Below are 25,896 nucleotides of genomic sequence, written 5' to 3' on the forward strand. Positions count from 1 at the left end.
GCATCTGGGGGTTTGTGGACAGATAGCATAATCACTTCTCAGTTTAGCCTTTCTAGTTCAGGTGTTATTTTGGAAAATCTATGCTGTACTCCATCCAGGAACAATATGTTCACCCAAAGATGTGTCTAGAGCTACAATACAAAATAAACCAGGACATTATAAAGATCCTTGTAGTCTATTGATTTTCACTGACATATGGGCACATCCAGACAGCCAAAGCCAAGTTTGAAAAGAGTTGGAAGGACTTATTAAAATGTAAAATTACAAAAGAAGCAGCATACTAAAATCAGATGACTTTAAGAAAATGGAAAAAAATGTCACATTGAATAACTTTAAGTTTAGCCCTATTGATATAAAATGGCCCATATTTTGGTAGCTTGATGAAGCTATTACAACTTTTCTATCTGTAGCTTTGGTGAGGTCTGGACCATCTTATATTTCTTTGGTATGGCTTGTAGAAGTTATCATATGATGGTGTCTGGGTTAATTAGCCCATGCATTGCATTAGCAGTGAGCTGGTGGATGTCTGTTACGCCCCTGGCACCATAACAAAAAGGACACTTCAAATTTACATGGTTACTGCTAAGAATGCAACAGTTGTATTGCCTGCTTGTGTTTAAGAAACTGTGTTCTCCTCACAGGAACTGAGAAAGTTCGACAAGCATTAGCTTCGAAGCATCTTCACGTGGTAAACCCGGACTGGTTATGGTGCTCTCTAGAACGTTGGGAAAGAGTTGAGGAAAAACTATTCCCACTGATAGAAGAGTACGTCAAAACGCAAAGGTAACCAACAACAAGCATTTTACAAAGTACTTTGAATGTAGAAAAAAATCGTGAGAATGCTTCACATGCCTCCAAGACTTCAAGGAGGATGCTGAGCATGGGAGGTGTTGGAAAGGGCTGATGGTGAGTCTGGTTTCAGGGAGGGCAAATTATGTTTTTGCAGGATCTTTAGGGATGGAGGTCGAGCTCCAGTGGGATCAAGGTTTTGTGGTTGTTGGTAGGTCATAGAAACATAGAAAATAGGTCGAGTGAAGGAAGTGAGAGAGGACAAGGGATCATTGTTGGAAAAAGGCAAGCTTCTCCCAGAAATTACAAACTGCATGGGCTACAGAACAAGAGAGAGAAAAACACAGTGAAACACTTTGCATACAAGATTTAACTGGGGCAGCAATGAGCCAAGACATGAATAGAAACATAGAAAAATAGGTGCAGGAGTAGGCCATTTGGCCCTTCGAGCCTGCACCGCCATTTTATATGATCATGGCTGATCATCCAACTCAGTATCCTGTACCTGCCTTCTCTCCATACCCCCTGGCCCTTTAGCCACAAGGGCCACATCTAACTCCCTCTTAAATATAACCATATAACCATATAACAAATACAGCACGGAAACAGGCCATCTCGACCCTTCTAGTCCGTGCCGAACACATATTCTCCCCTAGTCCCATATACCTGCGCTCAGACCATAACCTTCCAATCCCTTCCCGTCCATTTAACTATCCATTTTATTTTTAAATGATAAAAACGAACCTGCCTCCACCACCTTCACTGGAAGCTCGTTCCACACAGCCAATAAAATATAGCCAATGAACTGGCCTCAACTACCTTCTGTGGCAGAGAGTTTCAGAGATTCACCACTCTCTGTGTGAAAAATGCTTTTCCCATCTCGGTCCCAAAGGATTTCCCCCTTATCCTTAAAACGATAGGATGGTTGACCTGGATTGTGTGTGCTAGTCAGGGGAATGATGGATTAGCTAAAATGATTGATTGATTGATTTGAAAGAAAGATACAGCATGGAAACGGATCCTTCAACTCACCGGGTCCACGCCAACCACCAATCACCTGTACACGCTAGTTCTATGTTATCCCGCTTTAGCATCTGCTCCTGTCAAACTTGGGGTGATTTGCGGAGGCCAATTAACCTACAAATTTGCACTTCTTTGGGACGTGGGAGGAAAGGGGAGCAGCCAGGGGAAACCCATGCAGTCACAGGGAGAATGAGCAAACTACACACAGGCAGCACCCAAAGTCAAGGTCGTATCCAGGTCTATGATATTGTATTGCTCTTTATCTGGAGGTGATTACAGCAGATGTGATATTATAGCACAAGCGTGGCTGATTTAGGAGCAAGGAATGTATTTTATGAGTCTGGGACACAGGATGCATGTTTTGAATACGGTGTTGATATTAAAGATGATCTAGGTAAGTGATGACGGGAGGGTATGTGTGAAGATGACACCTGTCTTCCCGATTTATATCTGGGTAAAATTGCAGCTGTTCCAAGGCTGTTCATCGGACATAATGTCTGATATTACAGGCCCTGGAGCAATTGGGAAAGATGACGATGCCGTCATGGCTCAGGAACCGATGGAAGCTCCTAGCACAGGTGATAAGCTATTTGAATGGGTTTTTCATTTAAAGTATGGCGTCTAATAATACTTGTTAGTAATTCAAAGGCTTCATACAGATTGGGTGGTAAAGAAAGCATTCATATCTATTAGAGATTAAAAATGGATAACTTTTGCTGCATGTAACTACCTCAATTATGCTTCCTCAGATATGCTATTACTGTTGCCTTTTAAGTTCTTTAGCAAGTTCTCGAGCTCCAAATAGCATCTTGAGATATTAATGAGCTCTCTTTCTGACATGGTGTCAAATATTTCTAAGAGTACAGAAACATTGGATGTATTATTCAAACCGGGCTCACAGCTTAGCTTTAATCATCTCAGTGAGGTGCGAATAAAATTTGAATTTAGATACATTGAACATTAACAGTACAGCACACGAACAAGCCCTTCAGCCCACTTTGCCTGTGCCGAGCAAGACACCAAGTTAAAGGGATAAGGGGTGAAGGCAGGAACGGGGTACTGATTGTAGATGAACAGCCATGATCACAGTGAATGGCGGTGCTGGGTCGAGGGGCCGAATGGCCTACTCCTGCACCTATTGTCTAATCCCAATTGCCTGCACGTGATCCAATTCCCTAGTTGTAGTTTTAGAGATACAACGTGGAAACAGACCTTTCAGACCAATGATCGCACATACACTAGTTTTATCCTACACACCAGGAACAATTTACGGAAGCTAATTAACTGACAAACCTGCAGGTCTTTGGAATGTGGGAGGAAAACAAGCAATCACAGGGACTCCCTTGGGTCCCACCTCGCCTTGACTATTTCTCCCCTCTCCCTTCCCTCCATCTACATTCCTTACTTTAGCTTCACAATTCTAACTCTTCAACTTCACACCTTTTTTCATCTCTGGCCGTTGCCTACCGAACCTCCCCCTCACCTGTGTTCACCTATCACCTGCCACAAATTGTCCTGCCTCTCCTCTCTTCCAGCTATCCTCCCCTCCCTTCCCACAATCCGTCAGAAGAGGGGTCCAGACCCGAAGTGTCCCCTATATTTTGTTTCCAGGGATGCTGTCCGACGCCCTGAATTATTCCAGCACTTTGTGGCTTTCTTTTAAACTTGAGGATTTGTGATCACTGTTCCTAAAATGTTCTACCACTGAAATGTCAGTCACCCAGCCAGGCTTGTTTCCTGGTACAAGATCCAGCAAGGTCTCTTCCCTAGTTGGACTATCCACATACTGTTTCAAACAACCCTCTTGGAGACGCCTGGCCCATCCAAACCTCTTGCACTCGGGTAGTCCCATTAATAATTAAAGTCGCCCACTGCGACAGCCTTGTTGCTTTGCATCTTTAACATTTGTCCACATCTCTCTTCTATCTCCTGCTGGCTATTGTGAGGATTGTAGCACAAGCCCATCAGAATGATTGCACCTTCTTTATTTTTGAGCTCTACCCATATTGCGTCAGTGGACGTACCCTTCAGTATGTCCTCTCTGAGTGCAGCTGACATACTTATGATTAGTAATGTAACTCCTCCCTCTCTATCACATCGGAAACATCAAAACCCTGGAATGTTGGGCTGTCACTCATGTCCCTCTCGCTACCAAGTCGTTGTCAGGGTCACAATCAAAACTTTCCCCCAAACCCTGAGCTATTTCTCAGAGACAGTGCAGTGATAGAGTTACTTCTTTACGGCTCCAGAGATCCGAGTTCGATCCTGACTATGGGTGCTGCCTGGACAAAGTTGGTACGTTTGCCCCATGACTACTTGGGTTTTCTCCAGGTTCACCGGTTTCCTCCCACACTCCAAACATGTAGAGGTTTGTAGGTTAATTGGCTTTGGTAAAGATTGTAAATTGGCCCTAGTGTGAAGGATAGTGCTGGTGTAGGGGATCGCTGGTCGGCACGGACTCGGTGAAAAAAATGGATGTCGTTGGTTTATCATCATTTACTAATACTCATGTGTCTGCCTTTTCCACAGAGCCAACAGCCCTGCAAGTTTCCCTGAGTTACAAGGTGGTTTTCAAACACCGCTGTTTCATCCAACTCCCATTCATCCGAAGGCACAGCCTGGGCCGGATGTCCGCATTTACGATCCTAACACTGGGAAACTAATCCGGAAGGACTCGCAGGGAAACAGGCAATCCGCATACATCCAACCGCCAGCAGCTCCTGTGAAGTTGCCGGTTCATGGGGAACAATCGTCGTTCAGGTAATTGTCCCAGAAAACTCCAGCTGACGCTAAACAGAATTAGTGCTATCAGTTGCTGCCAGCACATCAGTGAAAGGAGTAGAGGAGAGTGATTACGTTGATGGATCATTTTGTAAAGGAACACTCTGGAGGGTTATTTCAAAGACTGAGGAGCTGACTGGTTTATGTTTTCCTCTGCTTAACGACAGCCAGCAAATCCTTACTGCCAATCTCACAAATATCATTTGTTGCATTGCAGTCTAATATTCCCTCTGAACATTTGTCCAAAATGAAGAAGTAGTCTTTGCAAAATGTTGCAGGATGTAATTGAAAAGTTGGAAGTATTGTTCTCCACGTTGCGTTCTCAGTCTCAGCCACGCTGTGGTGAGGGTTTATAATGTGGAGAACAATTGGCTTTGACCCAGAAAGTGAAACAGCGAAGCTTGATGACTTGCTAGAAGGTTTGAAGCAAGTCCATTTGTCCATCTGCTCCTCTGGGGTTGACCTGGAGTTCTCTGTGACCTTTTGAAGGATGAACGATGTTGTTAAAGAATCTGTTGATTTACATGCATAGATTTGGTTGAATACTAAATGGTTCGGAAATATAAATCTTTATTTTAAAATGTTTTTTAAAAGATCACTGGAAAATGTGAATTTGAGCTGTGTAACATTATTTGCAAACTATTGATATTCCGTTTGCATTTCCAATCACTAATTAGTGGATTAATTAAAGGAACTCTCTTTTGCTTCTTGAACTATGAGTAAATTATTTTATTCATTGCAGCCAATTTAATTAATTTGAATTGGATGCAAATGGCCCTTGTCCTCACATGCTGAATGTCATTGCCAGTAATGCTTTTATTTTGCTGAATCCTCAAAATTGGGTGTCATTGGAGAGTTAGGAAAGAAACATTAACTTAACATGAGCGTAATTCCCTTTTCCCCTATTTACCACGTATCATGTCCTAGTATTAATGCATCCCCATAAGCTCATGAGATGGGCTTTGCTATTGGTGATAGTTTATTGTTGTGACATTAATTGAGGTACATTGAGGTCCAGGCAGAACATGCCATATGCAATTTCAATCAGGTAGTGCGTAAGAGAAAATAAACTGTACAGAATACAATTTGCAGCTACAGGGAAAATGCAGTAAAAAAATGCAGGGGCTACAGCAAGGAAGACCTGGAATACATCCATAGCATATGAGTGGGGGGGGAGGGGGAGGAGAGAAAAGAAAAGAGAGGGGTCAATGACCATAACTGGAGCTGAGTGTTTGGGAAGTGAGCAACATAGGTAGTTGCAGGGAGAGAGGTTATGAGTATTTGGGGTTGAGGGAGGTGAGTGAGGAAATGGGGAAGAGTTGAGGAGTGTGTGGAAGTGACCAGTGGATGGGTTGGCGCTCTGCTGTGACAAGGGAAAGAGCTGTGGAATTCATGTGTGGCCATGAGGAAGAGTTGGATGTCATGGTCAACAGTCAATCAAAGTGGTGGCACCATGGAGGTGTTTGGGGTGAAGGTAAGGGTGAAGTCATGGGCCATAAAAAGCAGCGGCAAGTATCAGACTTGCTTGTGTGGAATGTCACTCCAGCATCACACTGTGAAGGACACATTACCACAGGAGAAACCAGTGACGGACAGTCTTATGACAACTTGATCTATGGATAGGAAGGAATTGCAGATTCTGGTTTACACCGACAATATACACAAAATGCTGGAGTAAAGGGGCTGTCCCACTGCGGCAACCTAATCTGCGACTCTAGGTGAATTTGCCCTCGACTCAAACTCGCAGCATGGTCGACACGTGGTCCTAGGAGGTCCTATGAGGTCACTGGAACTCTCCTTCATGCTCGAGGGAAGTTCCCGCATACTCACGGCCTCAGCTAGGTTGGTCGACCCAGCTCGCGGTTTCATCGCTGACGGTCGATCCAGCTCGAGGTTTTCCAGGCGAGTGCCCTCGAGCTTGAAGGTCGAAGACACTCTTCTGAACTCGCGGATTAGGTCGCCGCAGTGGGACAGCCCCTTAACTCAGCAGGACATGCAGCATCTCTGGAGAGAAGGAAAAGGAAATGTTTCGGGGTCTGAAGAAGGGTCTCTATCCAAAACGTCACCCATTCCTTCTTTACAGAGATGCTGCCTGAATTACTCCAGCATTTTGTGTTTATCTTCTACAACTTGATCTAATTGTCTATGAAATGTTGCGCAGGGAATGACATCAGCCCTGAAGTGACTGACCTAAAATCACATTGGTGGGCACATGGTGACAGGGATCGGCAGGTGGATATGCTCAAGAACTCGTATTTCATTTTCAGGTTGGACTGGACAGGGGGCTTTTTAAAAAATAAATTCAGGTGTCGAGTGAGAAGAAGAACTGTGGAATGTGCACGAACTTCACTGCCTGTGATCTTCTGGGAATTTTGAAATTGGTTCCCCCGTTGGCAGCTTCACACATTTTCTCTTTGACCTTGATGCATGACCTGTGTTGGCAACTAGAACAGATGTTGGCTTCCATATTAGCAAAGAGAACAGTGAATGAATTGTTGATGATGGAATGAGTTATTTAACTTTTAGTTTCAGTTTCAGTTTAGTTTATTGTCACCTGTACCGGGGGTACAATGAAAAGCTTTTTGTTGTGTGCAGTCAGCAGAAAGACAATCAATGATTGAAATCAATCCATTTACAGAGTATGAAAAGGGAATAACGTTTAATGCAAGGTAAAGAGAATGAGAAGAACTTTTTTCACACAGAGAGTGGTGAATCTCTGGAACTCTCTGCCACAGAGGGTAGTTGAGGCCAGTTCATTGGCTATATTTAAGAGGGAGTTAGATGTGGCCCTTGTGGCCAAGGGGATCAGGGGGTATGGAGAGAAGGCAGGTACGGGATACTGAGTTGGATGATCAGCCATGATCATATTGAATGGCGGTGCAGGCTCGAAGGGCCTAATGGCCTACTCCTGCACCTAATTTCTATGTTTCTATGTAAAGCCAGCAAAGTCCGGAAGGATAGTCCGAGGGACATCAGAGGTAGATAGTGGCTCAACATGGCAAAGTCTGTTCTCAACGAAAGAATTGTATACAGATCAGCATGGGAGTAATATGGAAAGGGGGGCTCAAAGTCATAAATGACGTGCAGAAAAAGTGTTCACTCACAGGAATAGGGCTAGTATTTTATATTCTTAGACTAATCTGGCCCACCAGTGACGGAAGAATCAATATTGCTGCTCTTATTGCTATTTTGGGAGGTAACTTTGTATATTTGTAAACTGTGAGGTTGATTAATTGTGTGTTGTGACCTTATTTGTCGCAATGATTAGTGTATTGTTTGGAAGCACTTTTAATCTCTGAGAAATCCTGACTCTCAAGAAGCATGATTATGGGGAAATAAATGAACTAATATGTGTTACTCATCTTGCAAGTTGCAACAGCCATGGTTTTGAAGGCATGCTCTTGAAGCTGTTTTAACCCCTGTGGATTGTAATCAACCTTCTGCAGTATTCAATTTGTTCTGCTTCATCTTATTTCCAAAGTGAAGTTGTCAAGCTTGTTCTCTTAACTTCAGATAATTTTCTCTTTCAGTTTATCTATTTTTTCCCTTGTCACCTCTTTGCCAAATTGGGTCTTTAATATACAGTCAAATTATTGCATGGAATGGAGGCCCATAATTGTCAGGAGAGATTGAAAAGACTAAAGGGCTTGTCCCACTTGGGTGTCATTTGCGCAACATCATTTACGCGTCACGACTCACGGCGCGCATGGTGAGGCGAGGTGGCGTAGGCAGTGACGCACGTTCGCGCGCGCTGCTCCAGGATTTTGGGCTTCACAGAACCTTTGCGCGCCGCCTGCGTGACACGCAAATGTCGCCCAAATGCGACAGGCCATTAAGTTGATTCACACTGGAACATTGGAGGCTGAGGTTTTTAACAATTTTGGTCACCGTGTTATTGGAAAGATATTGTCAAGTTGGAAAGGGTGCAGGATGTTGCCAGAACTCGAGGGTCTGATCTATAGGGAGAGGTTGAGTAGGCTAAGACTTTATTCATTCGGGCTCAGGAGGATAAGGGGTGATCTTGTAGAGGTGTACAAAATCACGAAAGGAATAGATCGGATAAATGCACAGTCTTGTGCCCGGAATAGGGGAATTGAGAACCAGAGGATATTTAAGGTGAGGGGGGAAAGATTTAAGTTCAAGTTCAAGTGTTTATTGTCATGTGTCCCTGATAGAACAATGAAATTCTTGTTTTGCTTCAGCACACAGAACATAGTAGGCATTTACTACAAAACAGATCAGTGTGTCCATATACCATTATATAAATATATACACACATGAATAAATAAACTGATAAAGTGCAAATAACAGATAGTGGGTTATTAATGATCTGAGTTTTGTCCAAGCCTGAGGGTTAACTTTTTTACACTTAGTGTATAGAATGAGTTACCGGAGGAGGTAGTTGAGACATGTACTATTGCAAAATTTAAGAAACATTTAGATAGGTAAATGGATAGGATAGGTTTAGAGGGATACGGCCCAAATGCATGCAGGTGGGACTAGTGTAGTTGGGGCATGTTGGTTGATGTGGGCAAGTTGGGCCTGTTCCCAAGCTACATGAATCTATGACTATACAATTGTGAGAAGTATAGAAGGTGAGAATATTTTCCCAGAACTAGAGGCCATATGTTTAGGGTGAGAGGGGAGAAATTTAAAGGAGATTTGAGGGGGAGAAGTTTTGCACAGAGAATTATGAATATCTGGAATGGATTTCCAGAGGAAGTAGTGAAGATGGCACAATTACAATATTTAAAATATAGTTGTTTAGATAGTTAGATATGAAAGGTATGGAGGGATGTGGACTTAATGCAAGCAAATGGAATTACCCCAGATGAACATCATGGTAGGCATGGATGATGACCTACATCTGTCCTGTACATTTCCATGTTCCAGGAATTATGCATCCAGAAAGCCTGCTGGTCACTGGGTGATCTTGGCCACTACCTTGCCTGTATCTGACCATTCCCTTTTAATTATTTCTGTAAACACAAAGTGCAGGAGAAATTGAGCAGGTCAGACAACATCTGTGGAGGTAATGGACAGGCAACGTTTTGGGTCGGGACCCTTGTTCTGACATTGTAATGGGAGTGGGCTAGAAAAGAAAGGTGGGGGGCAGAACACAGCCTAGCAAGTGATAGGTGGATACAGATGATGGGGACTGGATTGGCAGATGAGTGGATCAAGTAACAAAGGAGGTGAAAGGGTGTCAGATTAGGAGAAAAGAGGAGTGAAATCTAAAGCCAGAGGGAGGAATTCAGGTGGAAGGAGTCAGTGGGGAGGGTGAGCGGAGAAATAAAAGGGAAATGAGGAACTTGTGGATGGATGGGAGATGGAGCAGGGTGACGGGGTGGGGATTGGAGATGGTGGGAGCACTGGGGTGGAAGAGCACATGAAAGAGGAGGATAGGGGGTATTACTTGAATTGGATAATTCAATGTTTGTACTGTTGGGTAGTAAGCTACCCATGTAGAATATGAAGTACTGTTCCTCCAGTTTGTGTAGTACCTCACACTGACAGTGGAGGGGACAAAGGACAAAGATGGTTGGTATGGGAGGGGGGGGGGGGGGGGAGAAGTAAAATAGTTAGCAACTGGGAAAACTAGCAGACCGCCAATGGATGATCAATTCACCAAACACTAGCACTCTACCCTCCAAACCCTGCTAGTTCTCCTGATTGTTAACTCCCCCTCCCATTCCTTGATCTCCTACATTGTACTTGGAATTCTTCAATTTCAAAAACTGGTAATATCCCCATTCCCACTCCCTCTTTTCTCCCACTATCTTCCAGCCCCCAAATCTCCTTGCTCTTTTCTCCTCCTCCGTACACTTGTTTCCCTTTTATCCTCTCTTCCCCCGTCCCCTTCCAACTATCTCCCTCCCGCTGACTTTACATTTCACTCCTCTTGTTATTTGACACCCTTTTGTCCCCTTTGGCACTCACTCAAGCCATCTGCCAATCCAATCCAACCCCTATCGGCTATATCCATCTCCCTCCCACTTGTTCCACGCCACCCCTCGTCCCCCCCCCCCCCCCACCCCCCAATCTTCCCCTCTACTACAATCAGTCCAAAATGTTGCCTGTCCATTTCCCTCCACAGATGCTGACTGAAACACTGAGTTCCTCCAGCATAAAGTGTTTTGCTCAAGATTCTAGCATCTGCAGTCTCTTGTGTCTCATTTTTGTCTGTATTGTGGTCGGAATGTTTTATGTTGTGCCCAGCGAAGTGTAATATTGATCACAAAATAAGTTATAGCCTTACTGTCAGTGATCATAACAGAGTGGCTGATATATACTTTGGGTTTGGAATCTTTACCCCTCCCACACCCAAACTGTTAGATGACTGCATGTTGGGATATCTGGTGCTTATTTGCATTATTGTGGTTTAGCTGCTCTGTTTAGTTTTGGTCCACACTTTCAAGGACACACTGTCACCAGAGTTTGACGTTTCGTTTAGTTTAGTTGTGAGATACGGTGCGGCAACAGGCCCTTCAGCCCACCGGGTCCGCGCCGACCAGCGACCCGCACGTGAACACTATCCTACACACACAGGGGACAATTTACATTCCTACCAATCCAATTAGTCTGAAGAAGGGTTTTGGCCCGAAACGTTGCCTATTTCCTTTGTTCCATAGATGTTGCTGCACCCACTGTGGTGTACCTTCAATTAACCTACAAACCCGTATGTCTTTGGAGTGTGGGAGGAAACCAAAGGTCTCCGAGAAACCCACGCAGTCACGGGGAGAATGTACAAACTCCGTACAGACAGCATATGTAGCCTGGGTCGAACCTGGGTGTCTGGCGCTGCAAGTAAGCAACTCTACCGCTGTGCCAGCGTGCTGCCGTTTCCGCCCTGTCTAGTGGGATTAGCATGACCTTTTTCCCTTTGCAGTTCAGTGATTGTGATTTAGCCTCCTAAACATTCAGTGACTGCTTGCATTTCATAACCTCGCCCGTTCCTTTGTCTGGAGTAATCTAGCATTGATTCACAATTTATGTTCTCCGATTAAATGAAGAACAGAAGAGATAGAATGAAAGATGCAAGAGACTGCAGATGCTGGTATCTGAAGCTAAAAGTAAGTTGCTCAGTGGGTCAGGCAAAATCTGTGGAGGCAAAGGAATAGTCAGTGCTTCGGGTCGCGACCCTGCATCAGGACTGCGACTGTAGAGGGGAGATGGCAAGTAGAAGGAGTTGAAAGGGAAGGATGAGTCAGGAGCGACAAGCAATAGGTGAATCCAAGCATGGAATGGTTAATGGGTAGCAGGAGGGCGGAAGGAACGGAGGGGATGTAGGTTAGCTGAATGTGGAAAATTCTAATTTAATATACGTTTTGGGAATATGAAGTTGCTTTAGCAAAAGACAAAGTTCTGACAGAACTCGGCGGGTCAGACAGAGTCTGTGGAGGGAATGGACGGATGATGTTTGGAATGGTACTCTTCTATTTTGGCCTTGCCCTGAAAGTGGAGGAAACAGGACAGATGTGTCAGTGTAGGAATGGGGAGTGGAGTTGAAATGACTTGTAGCTTGGAGCTCAAGTTGGCCATCGTGGACAGAGTGCAGGCGCTTGGCAAAGTGGTCGATCAATTTTGTTGATGAGATAGACAATAACTTGTTCTAATTGTCATTCGCCAAAGCACATTTCTTGCAGTAAGTACGGAGGTCACTGGATGCAGCAACTTAATCACAGATGAGTTTCTGACATGGAATATAATTTATTTTGAAGAGCTAATCATTTATTTGTAATGGCTTTAATAAAACGTGAGTGAATTTGTTCTGCTGAAATTACTATCTGTGACACCTGTAAGTTTAAATTCTCAGTGTCTGGTCCAATTGTTACTTGTCTACTGCTGTAATAGAGTTGACATTTAGTAGCTTTGCTGAGTAAATTCAGTCTGTTTTGGATGAATAGAAGAAAACTTTTCTTGAAATTTCAGGCCAATCTAACTTTGTTCACATTCAGTTTTGATCTTTTTCTACCCGGGGGGAAGCATGAATTGCAGTTGGGGTCAGGATGTATACAGGATGTATTGCTTGTTCACATTTTCCCTTGAACTGCACATGAATAGGCCATTTCAAAGCTCAGTCTAAACTCTGTCGCATTCACGTGAGATAGGCCAACTTAGCTAGAGGGAATTCATCAACCATGTGGCGTTTATGAAAATCTGGGAGCTAAACAAAATAACTTCCATCCATGTAAAACATTCAATAGAATTGTATGGCACAGAAATAAACTGCTACCACCATGACCACACCAATCTTTTTGCTCATCTCCACTAATCACATTTGCCTGCATTAGGTCTATATCGTTTTGTGCCTTTCCTATTTGTCTGTCTTAATACATATTAAACATAATAATTATATCAGATTCCACCACCTCCTCTGGCAGCGTGTCCCAGTTAACCATTCTGTATATAAAAAAATACAGCCCTCAGATCTCCTTCAAAATTCCTACCTAAACATTTTTGCTAAACCTAATAGCGAATTGGTTCCAAACCTTCACAGGAGCATTCTCAAACAAAACCTTGCCCTCAGCCAACATTAAAAACTGATATAGACACAAAGAAATGCTGATGTTACTTTACAAAAACCCCCCACAAAGAGCTGGAGTAACACAGCAGCACAGGCAGCATCTCCAGAGAACGTGGAGAACAACAGTCTGAAGAAATGTCCTGACCAAAAACATGTTCCCTACAGATGCTGCCTGACCTGCTGAGTAACTCCAGCATTTTTGTCTTTTTAAGAAGCTGATAAATTAGGTGGTAACATCTTGGCCATAGAATTAGAGTTTTTAACTTCTCTTTTGAAGGAACAAAGAGAGATAAAGATGGAAAGATTCCTCTGAGGGCCATCATGGTAATGCAGCAGTTAGTGGTATGGGCAGCAAGTGTATTAGTTACCTCTGCATAGACCGGAAACCTACAGAATAATGAAAATAATGGATTTGGAGAGGATGTTTCGAGTAGTGGCAAAGCCCAGGACCAGAGGCACAACCTCATAATAAAATGACGTAACTTTAGAATGGAGATGAGGAGTATTTTCTTCAGCCAAAGGATGGTAAATTTGGAATTCATTGCAACAGACGGCTATGGAGGCCGTCATTGAGTATTTTTAAAGCGGAGATTGATAAACTATTGATTTGTAAGAGTGTCAAAGGTTACATGGAGAAAGCAGGAAAATGAGGTTGAGAGGGGAATTAGAATAGCCATGATTTAATAACAGAACAGACTAGATGGGTAGAATGGCCTAATTCTGCTCTTATGCCTTATGATCTCATGAAACAAATTTAATGCAAGCCCTAGCAGTTCAGATGTTATTTTATATTGATTCATCTGGTGTTATAAAATGGGTTAAACACATAAAAGTACTGCTTTGGCATGGCCAGTGCATTATGAAAACAACTAGCAAAACGATTAGTTTAAATACTTCAAGCATCAAGAGTGCTTAATGTTTAAATATGGGTACGAACACTCTGAGGTGATAATTAAAAATTGCAGCTTTACAATGTTAATATTAACTAGCTTGTGCAGTTTTCGTAAATTGCACTGGTGCCAATATCTAAAATAAACTTATTGACAGCTTTTCTTTCGGTAATTATTAAAAACAAAGTCTAGTCAGTGGCTGTCTGATTCCTAAAGGGAAGAAAGTTATGTAGAAATCATCATGATGCAGAGTATTCAAGATAATCTATTGGGACAATGAATATTTATGTTAATCCTTTTAACTGAACAACAGTAGTAACTTAACATGTATTTTTATGGTTCAGCTCCATATGACCTTACTATCCACTAACAAAATAAAATTAGCAAACGCTGATGGTTACTGTAATCGTTAGGAAATTGTGTGCGACTTCAGTGCTCAACACCAAAAGTATTGCAATGCACATACGCAGTGTTCTCGAGCACAGTCTAATTCAACATGTCTGTCTTTCATTCGATTCATAAAGTCTTGCAGAGCCAAAAATAATGAGTACTATGTATGGATAAAACAGTGCTTGGAGGAGAAACAATGTGACGCATGCACTTTGGATGTTTTGGGGATATTTTGACCTTTGAGTATTTCGAGGGGGACTGATAGTGAGGGAGAATAGTTCCAGTGTTTAGAGAACCTGGGGCTAGTGAGGTGAGTGGGGGTTTGGGGAAAGGGGGGGTGGGGGTTGGAAATATGAACTAGTTCCCCCATCAGTGGTGTTATGGAACACTTCTTCGCATGGCAGGTGGAAGAACTCAGGAGTTGATTCCCCTAAAATTGCCGTTGTTGCTGGTTCACACAGCATTTGTCACATCTCAATGGAGTCACAACCATTTATCTAGTGAGACTGGTCAGTCCTTCCCAAGCCTCTCATCAGGAACCTCCCCCCTTCCTTCCTGGCCCTTCCTGGCGTGACAAATAATTTGCCACGTGACATTGCACAATAACAAGCTGGTATTAACTTTGGCTAATTTGTGTTTGTTTTTAAAGCCCCTTTTCTAATCTCAATCAATATCAATGTAGCCTAGTGCCTGAGAACAGATATGCCTTTATTCAAGTCAGTGTAGTGGTTCTGCACTCTAATGCAGATTGTGTAACTTGGAATGGTGGGGATCCATTTGATGGAGTTTTGTGATAATTTAAATGAATGGAAAAACAGGGATAAGAGGAAGAATTGGTTTCTAATCCTTTATTGTAAAACCAAATGACTGAACAGCTCAATATGATTCATCTGGAGTGACTGACTATAGACAATAGGTGCAGGAGTAGGCCATTAAGCCCTTTGAGCCAACACTGCCATTTAATGTGATCATGGCTGATCATCCTCAATTACTACCCGGTTCCTGCCTTCTCTCCATATCCCTTAACTCCGCTATCCCTAAGAGCTCTATCTAACTCTCTCTCTTGAAAGCATCCAGAGAACCAGCCTCCACCGCCCTCTGAGGCAGAGAATTCCACACACTAACAACTCTGTGTGAAAAGGTTTTTCCTCATCTCCATTCTAAACGGCTTACCACATATTCTTAAACCAGGGCCCCTGGTTCTGCACTCCCCCGACATTGGGAACATTTTTCCTTCCTCTAGCATGCCCAAACCCTGAATAATCTTATATGTTTCAATAAGATCCCCTCTCATCCATCCCGGGAATTAACCTTGTTAACTTACGTTGCACTCCCTCAATAACAAGAATGACCTCCCTCAAGTTTCGAGACCAAAACTGCACACAATAGACTGGGCTTGTATTCATTGGAATTTAGAATGATGACCGAAACATTAAGTTATTAAGGGATTGGACCCACTAGATGCAGGAAACATGTTCCCGATGTTGGTGGAGTCAAGAACCAGACGCCACAGTTTACGAAAAAGTGGTAGGCCATTTAGAACTGAGTTGAGGAAAAACTCTTTCACACAGAGAGTTGTGAATTTGTGGCTCAGAAGGCAGTGGAGGTCGAATCACTGGATGCATTCAAGAGAGAGTTAGATAGAGATCTTAGGGCTAGCGGAATCAAGGGGTATGGGGAGAAGGCAGGAACGGGGTACTGATTTTGGATGATCAGCCATGATCACATTGAATGACGGTGCTGGCTCGAAGGGCCGAATGTCCTACTCCTGCACCTATTGTCCATGCATCTATGTATCATTTTAAATGGAGTGAATATATTTCAAATAGTTTATAGTTTTTCCAACAGTGTGTTTTAGATTAATGTGGATGTATTATTTTCAGCAGATGGTTCTCATTTCTCTTGGAGCATAAGGGAATATTTAAAAACTGTTCATGCCAGCCGCAATGCTCCAATATTCTAACCATAGATTCAATAATGCATATCAGTCGAAAGTTGCAATTTAAAGCAGTAAATGCGTCCTTAATTGCGTACAGTTATTGCGTACAGTTTTGGTCTCCAAATCTGAGGAAGGACATTATTGCCATAGAGGGAGTGCAGAGACGGTTCACCAGACTGATTCCTGGGATGTCAGGACTGTCTTATGAAGAAAGACTGGATAGACTTGGTTTATACTCTCTAGAATTTAGGAGATTGAGAGGGGATCTTATAGAAACTTACAAAATTCTTAAGGGGTTGGACAGGCTAGATGCAGGAAGATTGTTCCCGATGTTAGGGAAGTCCAGGACAAGGGGTCACAGCTTAAGGATAAGGGGGAAATCCTTTAAACCGAGATGAGAAGAACTTTTTTCGCACAGAGAGTGGTGAATCTCTGGAACTCTCTGCCACAGAGGGTAGTCGAGGCCAGTTAATTGGCTATATTTAAGAGAAAGTTAGATGTGGCCCTTGTGGCTAAGGGGATCAGGGGGTATGGAGAGAAGGCAGGTACGGGATACTGAGTTGGATGATCAGCCATGATCATATTGAATGGCGGTGCAGGCTCGAAGAGCCGAATGGCCTACTCCTGCACCTAATTTCTATGTTTCTATGTAATTGTGCAATATCACAAATGTAAGATTTATATGCACAGTTTTGACCTCATTGCTTCTCTGTTACTTTGACCAACATTACCCACCACACTTCATGGCGTAACCACAGGGTGGCACAGTGGAGTTGCTGCCTCAAAGCGCCAGAGACCCAGGTTCGATCCTGACCTGGGTGCTCTCTGTGTGGAGTCTGTTTGCCTTTCCCTGTGATCATGTGGGTTTCCTCCAGGTGTGTAGGAAGGGACTGCAGGTGCTGGTTTATACGAAAGATAGACAGAACGTGCCGGAGTAGCTCAGTGGGTCAGGCAGCATCTGTGGAGAGAAGGGTGACGTTGCAGGTCGGAACCCTTCATCCTCCGGGTGCTCGGGTTTCCTCCCACATCCCAAAGACGTGCAGGTTTGTAGGTTAATTGGTTGCTGTAAATTGCCCTTTGTGCGCAATGGGTGAATGGGAAAGAATGGGATAGCATAGAACTCGCATGAACTGGTGATTGATGGTCAGCATGGACTCAGTGGGCTGTTTCCATGCTGTATCTTTAAACCTAAACTTGGCCAAACCCTGTCCTTTTCATCTATTGGGGTCTTTGCTTTCAGCCACTAAACCTCCTCAAACATCTGCAATTATCTCCCTGAGTTCTTCTTCATTGCCTTCTACCTTTAAGATCCCAGTGACAGAACATCTCCTTAACTGGATCTTGGTAACATCTTCCCCTTTACGCCATCTGTTCTCTGACGCAAGCAAGAACTTTAATGTAATTACTCAATCTCCGTGGAATCTTTTATCCCCTGACCTGATTTGCAGAGTACATTTGATGGCCATTTTCATTTTGTAAGATGGTCAGAAGATTTTACAAAGAAGTTTGAATGCCCTTTAGAGAACTTTTAGATTTAACATTATAGATTTCTAACAGTGCATATTAAACATGTTAAATTGAGCTTAGTAGCCTTTACAGTAATATGTTTTGAATCTCTTGGCTCTAGGAGGATGAATCATTATTTCAAATAAATTCCCCAGACAAATTTTATGGAGTTCAGCTTCTCTATATCCCCACTCAATTAAATCACAATTAAGTTGGGTCCACGATACTGTAAATTATTAAAGGAAATATATTGGGCCTTGTTAAATATTTCACGCCAGGGTTTTTTAAAAGTTACTTTTGTGACCAAAGTCAATAAAACTGGAAATGTTCTTGTATTCAAAAAAGATTTGACCCTTGCTCTTACCACAACAAAGCAAATCAGGATCTTACTGAGCAGAATATGTGCCTTAAACGAGGTTGAGTTGGGTTGTGTGTTCTGTTTTGTGGCAGGGTTGTGCAGCCTCACCAGCACCACATCTTGGATGAAGATGAGCTTCCGAACTCCGGCCAGAGCGACGAAAAGCCTGGCCCATCGCGCCCCGCAGGGCGGAAACGCCAGCCCAGCATGTCCGAGACGATGCCTCTCTACACACTCTGCAAGGAGGATTTGGAGAGTATGGACAAAGAGGTGAGTCAAAACTGATCCTTGATTCCAACAGCCGCCCCTTTCTAACGAGTCCCGGATTTGAACTCGCAACCTTCTGACTCGGACGTGAGTGCTCCCCTGGAGGCACAGCTGACACCAACCATCACATTTTGCAGATGTTCTGCTTAAAAAAAAAATTGTACTTAGGATCAAAATGTGGTTTTAAAAAAAAGGAATTGATCTTGTAACAACGCTTGTAAAATTTGGGACCTTTTCATAGGGACGGATTCATTTTACCTGGACTATTTAAGAACTGACACAAAACATCAAAGGCTAGAAGTACAAATATCTGACTGATTGCGATATAGTCAATGGAATCAATGTAAGAGATAAGGAATAATGCACTGAAGGGACAATGCTGTGTTCTTACCAAAACATGGATGAAATTCTGGGCCTCATAAATCTGTTATAATTAAGTCCATTGAGCTCAAGTTTCTGAATGAATTGTGTTTAGATATTTCAGAGGTGCCTGTGATGTTGCTCAGTGGCAGATGGAGGCTCAGATCATGGTTCAAAGTGAGCTACTTGGCTGGAGTCATCTCTCACCTCTCAAGTGCTGTCATAATAGATAACTCAGTAGATGAGGAATGCAGTAATTGAATGAGGAAAGTGGTTAAACCGAGAAGAATCTTACGAGATGCTGCAATCATGAACAGCATGAGGAATGAGCCAAATGCTATAAACAAGTTTGACTTTTGGCTGTCATCTTGATTTCATCACTCAATTTGTGCAGCTGTGGGCAGAGAAACAGAATTGCAAGATTTATAGGGAAGATAATTACATTTCAAACATTGTATTTCTGGTACAAAACAAAGCGCTGCAGTAACTTGGCAGGTCAGGCACATCTGTGGAGGGTAGGCACAAAAAAGCCAGAATAACTCAGCGGGTCAGGCAGCATCTCCAAAAATGCTGCCTGACCTGCTGAGCTACTCCAGCTTTTTGTGTCTATCTTCAGTTTAAACCAGCATCTGCAGTTCCTTTCTACATATCGGTGGAGGGAATGGATAGTCAATGATTCTTGTTGGGACTCTTTTTCAGAGTCTGAAGAAGGGCTCCTACCCGAAACGTCACTAATCCATTCCCTTGGCAGATGCTGCCTGACCTCCTGAGTTACTCCAGCACTTTGTGTTTTGCTCAAGATTCTAGCATCTGCAGTTCCTTGTGTCTCCATTATATTTCTGGTTTTGGATGGTCCAAATCTCTTTGCTGTCACCTTTAATGATAAGCCTAATTCTCAAACTTGCACTGGTTTTCTGTCTGTTGAGCAAGCTCTGCTTCCAGTGTGCATTAGGGCCAATTATGTTAAGTTTTATTTAGCTTGGAGTTACAGCGTGGAAACAGGCCCTTCAAGCCCACCGAGTCCGCGCCGATGTGTTGAACAACTTTGTGGCAGCACTTGAGCCAAGACCTTCTTCATTGTCTGATGTGTCAACTCAGTTTCACTCGGTAAATTAAAATCGAAACAACATTAGATGCTGGGAATCTGAAATAAAACTGAGAATGCTGGAAAAGCTCAGCAGGCCAGACCGCATCAATGGGAAGAGAGATGGTCAACATTTTGCGAAAGGGATTCAGATCCGAAACATTGACTGTTTCTCCTTCCACGGATAGAACATCAAACCGTGCAGCACAGGAATAGGCCCAAAATGCTGGAGTAACTCAGCGGGTGAGGCAGCATCTCTGGAGAGAAGGAATGGGCGACGTTTCGGGTCGAGGCCCTTCATCAGACTGATGTCATGGGAGGGGGCGGGACAAAGATAGAATGGAGTTGGAGACAGTAAGACTACTGGGAGAACTGGGAAAGAGATGGGGATGGAGGGAGAAAGCAAGGGCTATCTGAAGTTAGAGAAGTCAATGTTCATACCGCTGAGGTGTTAACAATCCAAGCAAAATATGAGGTGCTGTTCCTCCAATTTGTGCTGGGCTGGGCTGACAATGGAGGAGGCTGAGCCACCGGTAGGTTAATGTGGTATGCAGTATAATGCAGTATAATGTGGATAAATGTGAGGTTATCCATTTGGTGGCAAAAACAGGAAAGCAGACTCAGATTGAGAATGGAAGGGTGGAGTTAAAATGCTGAGCCACTGGTAGGATAAGACGGTTACTCCAGCATTTTGTGTCTACCTTCGATTTAAACCAGCATCTGCAGTGCTTTCTTATACAGGAATAGGCCCTTTGGCCCACGATGTCTGTGCCGACCTAGATACTGACTTAAACTGCCCGTCTGCCCATCCCTCATCATCATCATCATCAGCGGTCACTCAAAACGAGTATGACTGTCCTCTTTTGGGAGGATGCCTGTGCGTGACTTTGTTTAATGGGGGGGAGACTGGTGCACACACAGCCACCAGCCTATTCCTGTATCCTTGACTTTAGATGTCGCCTTATCTGCTGAACATTTTTCGTTTAGTTTGTAATATTTGTAACATAAAAGGTTAAGGCCAGGGCAATGCATAGAGCCTTGTCTGAATTAAGAAAGAAGATTTCTCAGGTATAACAATTTTGTAAATTTTATATGTTACTCCAGTTAAACCTCCTTTTCAATCATCGTGTTTGTAATCCTTTCAGCAGCCAGTCCTGTTATTATGAGTTTTGGAGGCTTTGAATTGTTAGTCGTATAGCGCAGAAACAGGCTCATCAATCCATGACACTATGCTGATCATCAAACACCCATTTACACTAATCCCCTTTTATTTCCCCCACATTGCCATCAACTCGCCCTAGATTCTACGTCTTACCTATGTACTTGACAATTTACAGAGCCAGTTAACCTATCAACCACTGCAATGACAGTAATTAAAATACATTTGGACAGGATTATGGATTGGAAAAGTTTGGAGCAATATGGGGCAAATGCAGGCAAAAGTTAGCATAGATTGGGACCGTGGTTGTCATGGACGATGGGCAGATGGACCAACATTTTCATGCTGTAAACTCAATGAATCTACAAACCTGCACATCATTGGGTTCTGGGAGAAAACCAGAGTGGAAGAAACTCGCAAGAAGCGCGCAACTTAGCAATGGCCAAGAAAGCACACCAATGCCTCTTCTTTCTTAGAAGGCTTCGGAGATTTGGCACGTCCCAAAAACTTAACCAACTTCTACAGATGTGCCATAGAAAGAATTTTATCGGGATGCATCAGAGCATGGTTTGGGAACAGCTCTACCCAAGGCACCACAAAATTGCAGAGTTGTGGACGCAGCCCAGACCATCACGCAAACCAACCTTCCATTGACTCCATCTACATTTTACGCTTGCCAGTTTTTGGCAAGACCACCAGCATAATCAAGGCCCAGTCTCTCCTCTTCTCCCCACTCCCATCAGGCAAGAAGTACAGAAGTTTGAAAATGCATACCTCCAGATTCAGGGACAGTTCCATCCCGGTTGTTATCCGGCAACTGAACCATCCTATCACCAACTAGAGAGCAGTCCTGACCTACCATCCACCTCATTGGAGAGCCTCAGACTGTCTTTAATCGGACTTTACCGGACTTTATCTTGCATTAAACGTTGTTCCATTTTTCCTCTGTATGTACACTGTGGGCAGCTTGATTGTAATCATGTATAGTCTTTTCACTGACTGGACATATAACAAAAAGGCTTTCCACTGTACATCTGAACACATGACAATAAACCAAACTAAACCAAACAGTAACTGGCATATTATATAAACTCCACACAGACAACACCGGAGGTCAGGTATGAACCCCAGTCTCTGAGCTGTGAGGCAGCAGCTCTGATAGCTTCGCCACTGTGCGCCCACTCCACAGTTGTAAAGCTGTAATTACTTCAGGCTCCTTGTGAAAGCAAAATATTTACTTTCGTATAATAGGATAGCTTCAACAGCTTAAATTGCACAGCTCTTGATTATAATGAATCATGCTACCAAAGTTGTGCTGCAGAAAATATATTTGCAAAGTCGTCGATGCAGCACTCCCACGCGAATACGGTTCTCATTCATTATTTTTAAATGATAGAACATTTCATCAACCATATAATTTTTAAACGGTGCTAGAAATGAAAGCTGGGATTCATCAAGGCTTCTTAACCAATGAAAGACAAAAGCCATTGTCCTGTACCCTCAACAAACACTGTACCTTTTCCATGGATTCTACTTCCATCCCTAACGGAAGAGATCTTGTACAAACTTTGACCCAGAGCTGAGCTTCTGACTCTATGCTTGTTGTTGCTATGCCAGTTGTTGCTGAAATGGAGAACCATGCCTTTCCCACTTCCAGACTTCTTGGCTCTGTCAATTCCAGATTAAGGTCCCTTTCTGGTTTTGTCCTGATTCATGTCCTCCATTCTCTAACTTCCTGCAATGAGTATAATTTCCTCTTTCTTTGAACCTATCCTCCCTCCCAAACCCTCACCATACTGTTTATGCCGTTTGATCACCCCCTCAGACTACCCACACTTATCCCTCATCTTCGCATTACTCGCCCTCCTCCATAAAAGGTCCCAAGTACGTGCAGGTTACTGGACTAATTTTATACCAAATCATGAGCGCAACATTAGTTTGTCAGCAGGCTTTCTGTTCCCTCCAAAGCATCAACACTATTCTTGACAACAAAGCTGCCACCAGCAGTCATTGTGGATTGTATCCTGTGGCTGTCACTTATTTTCACAAGGTGATGTGAACTGCATTTGAATTACTACTCATGATGTATCTCAGTATTCGAGCTATTAAAACAGTTGAATCTTGGCGTGTTGTCAATTAGATTAATGGCATTTAGTTTCATGCAGAGCTGGTCACCACTTCCAATGTTAGAGAGGATTGCTGCTCATCTCAAGTCTTACTAAGTTTAAGCGTAAGTGGTCTCTTAAGTTTTTATATAATTCTACCCAAGAGCACATCATTAATTTGGGAATAATCATTAAATGGATAATTTGGACAGATGGGGGTGAAGATGATGATTAATTATTCATTTGGGAAAACTAAAACCAAGCTGTGACCTATCACTTCACTGGTTTATTAAGAAATATGCTTGACATTCATTGAGATTAAAGTGGTATTAATGAGGCGAATCCTCTTGTTCTTACCATTCTGCTGATGTCTTAAAATTATATATACTAGAAAAGTACTATGTTGGAAAGGAACATTGAATTATCTGAAGGTGCGTAGGCCTGGTGTGTTCATCATCTTCACCCCCACCTGTCCAAGTTATCCATTTCATGCCTGAACCATTTAGGAGATTGGCAAAGCACTGTTAGAAAGCCTGAGTGTAATTTTTCATTTCCCCCCGTTTCCTCATTTACACAAGTGACCTCTTCGTTATCTTTGATGATGATAAAAGGGAACAAATCTAGATTGGTAGAAACAAGGAACTGCAATGCTGGTTTATAAAAGAAGACACAGAGTGTTGGATCCCTGGAGAACATGGAGAGGCAACGTTTTCGGTCTGAAACGTTCCTTATCCATGTTCTCCAGAGATACTGCCTGACCCGCTGTGTTACTCCAGCACTTTGAATCTAGATTGGTTTTTGAAGTAGGAAACTAAACCTGACACGTCCTGGCTGTTGGATCCAAAGTGAAATGCCAACATTTTAGGTACTTTTACGTACCAGTGGTAGAGTCTGTACATGCTGGGTTTCGCAGTCACTATGCTAAATCATCCTCTCCAATCCAACGTGAGCCTGGTCTAGTGTACATTCAGCATCCCTATTCATTTAAATGGTGCTTGACGCTTTGGTGATTAGGAAGAAAAAGGAAAGTTATTTATATTAATGTTTTTAATGATTTTGCTATGCATTTCCATTGTTTTAATCAATATCCTTATAATTACAAGTTACTTGCAACAGGTTTAATGTTTTTAAACATCTGTAAGAATCAGAGATGCTGGTGTAAATAAAAAGACTTGCCTCCTGTCCGTATCCAGGGCGCATTCGGTTTAATGGCTATGGAAATTGTCTTGGCTAACAGTCCATATATGGAGTAGGTGAGTGCAGTTGTCAATGTACCAGATCGAGTTGGATTAAGTTCCAGTAAGCTATATATCCTTTTCCCCAATCTCAGGGACACCAAAGTGTTGTGCAACCAATGAAGTTATCGTGAAGCTTGGTCCTTATTGTAAAGTTTGACATTACAATTCTTAGAGGAATCACGCTTCACGTACAATGGAATACTTTGTTCTATGAGTTCTGCAACAATTGGAAATTTGTCTTTTTATTAAACTTGACAAAAGTCACTAATTAAAATGTCGGGGCAACATCAGCTGCAATATTGGAAACTATTTTCCATTTGGAGGCTTTGTCAACATGCACATAAAGGACTAATGCGTTTTAAATAAAGGGGATGCTTCAAAAATATAGTCCCAGTCTGTCCTTCAGTTCCATAAAGCAGCGTTAGAAGATGTTGTCTGTGAAGCTTCTTTGTTATTGCAACCTTTCCCTGGAGCTAGTTAGATTTTGCAGGTGATGAATTTGTGTGACATGCTAACTCATCCCTCACCCTCTGGCTCATAGATTCGGGGTGTGGGGTGCTAAATAGTCAGCATTGAGAACGGTGTTTGTCACCATTCTTTTAACAGGTACCCTCAGATTAAACCAACATTGGATCACAATGTTAAGTACCATTGTGAAAAGCTCAGTGTGCCAATGTGAAAATTCTAACCGCTGTGCATTTGATTGTTAAAAGGGTGATTCCTTTTTGTTTGTTTACTGTGGTTTTATGTAATTGGTGCTGTATATAAATATTGGAAAAATACTTGAGGTTTTGGAGCGCAGACTTTCACACATTTGTAACTACCTGCCCAAACATTTCAAAGTGATTTGCTTATTTTGCTAAATCACGCATAATTCATTGTGTCACATTGTAATGAGGAGAGACAACATGAGGTCTTCAGCTATTGTTTGTATCTCAGTATGCCTAATTCTTGTTTTCAAGATGTAGATGATTGCTCATTACCGCAGTCTAGTCATGAATGTATTTGTATATTTTCCATTTCTAAGGAATTGCTAATCAGGCATGTACCAAACGGTGCCCAATTATAGTTCTCGTACATATTCCAAGAGCTTCCACTTATTCTTGACGTTCATCATTTCCAGTTATTCTAACCTGTAAATTAATTGATAAAACTTGTCTGGACATCCACGATTTCCTTAATGTTCCTGTTTTAAACTAAGTGGTGATATTTCTCGATTATCCATGCTTCTCTTTCATTTACGTGCATATTATGTTTTCATATTGTGTTGGGCAAGTGTTGGGAGAGTGTAACAACATCTGTTCCCATTAATAAATCATATAGCTCTTAAATATTTCCCTTAATGGGCAGGAGAGCCATTGCCAAATCTGTGCGAGCAAATGATACCACTGTTTATCAGTATCTGTGGATTTGCATTTTGCATTTTATGGTGATTAGGAACAAGATTTTCCATTTTTGTGCCATTCGCTATCAAATTTGG

At 42.6% G+C, this 25,896-nt stretch overlaps 1 protein-coding gene across 1 annotated transcript in view; it reads left to right on the top strand.

The window, feature by feature from the left end:
• ctdp1 (CTD (carboxy-terminal domain, RNA polymerase II, polypeptide A) phosphatase, subunit 1) overlaps positions 1 to 25,896 on the top strand; it is a 284,417-nt gene that overhangs the window by 96,389 nt on the left and 162,132 nt on the right. The window contains 3 exon segments of the mRNA XM_055634765.1: positions 642 to 783; positions 4,342 to 4,572; positions 18,296 to 18,473. Coding sequence (XP_055490740.1) covers positions 642 to 783; positions 4,342 to 4,572; positions 18,296 to 18,473 — 551 coding nt within the window.

The sequence above is a fragment of the Leucoraja erinacea genome, chromosome 4, assembly GCF_028641065.1.
Source record: "Leucoraja erinacea ecotype New England chromosome 4, Leri_hhj_1, whole genome shotgun sequence".
NCBI lineage: Eukaryota > Metazoa > Chordata > Chondrichthyes > Rajiformes > Rajidae > Leucoraja > Leucoraja erinaceus.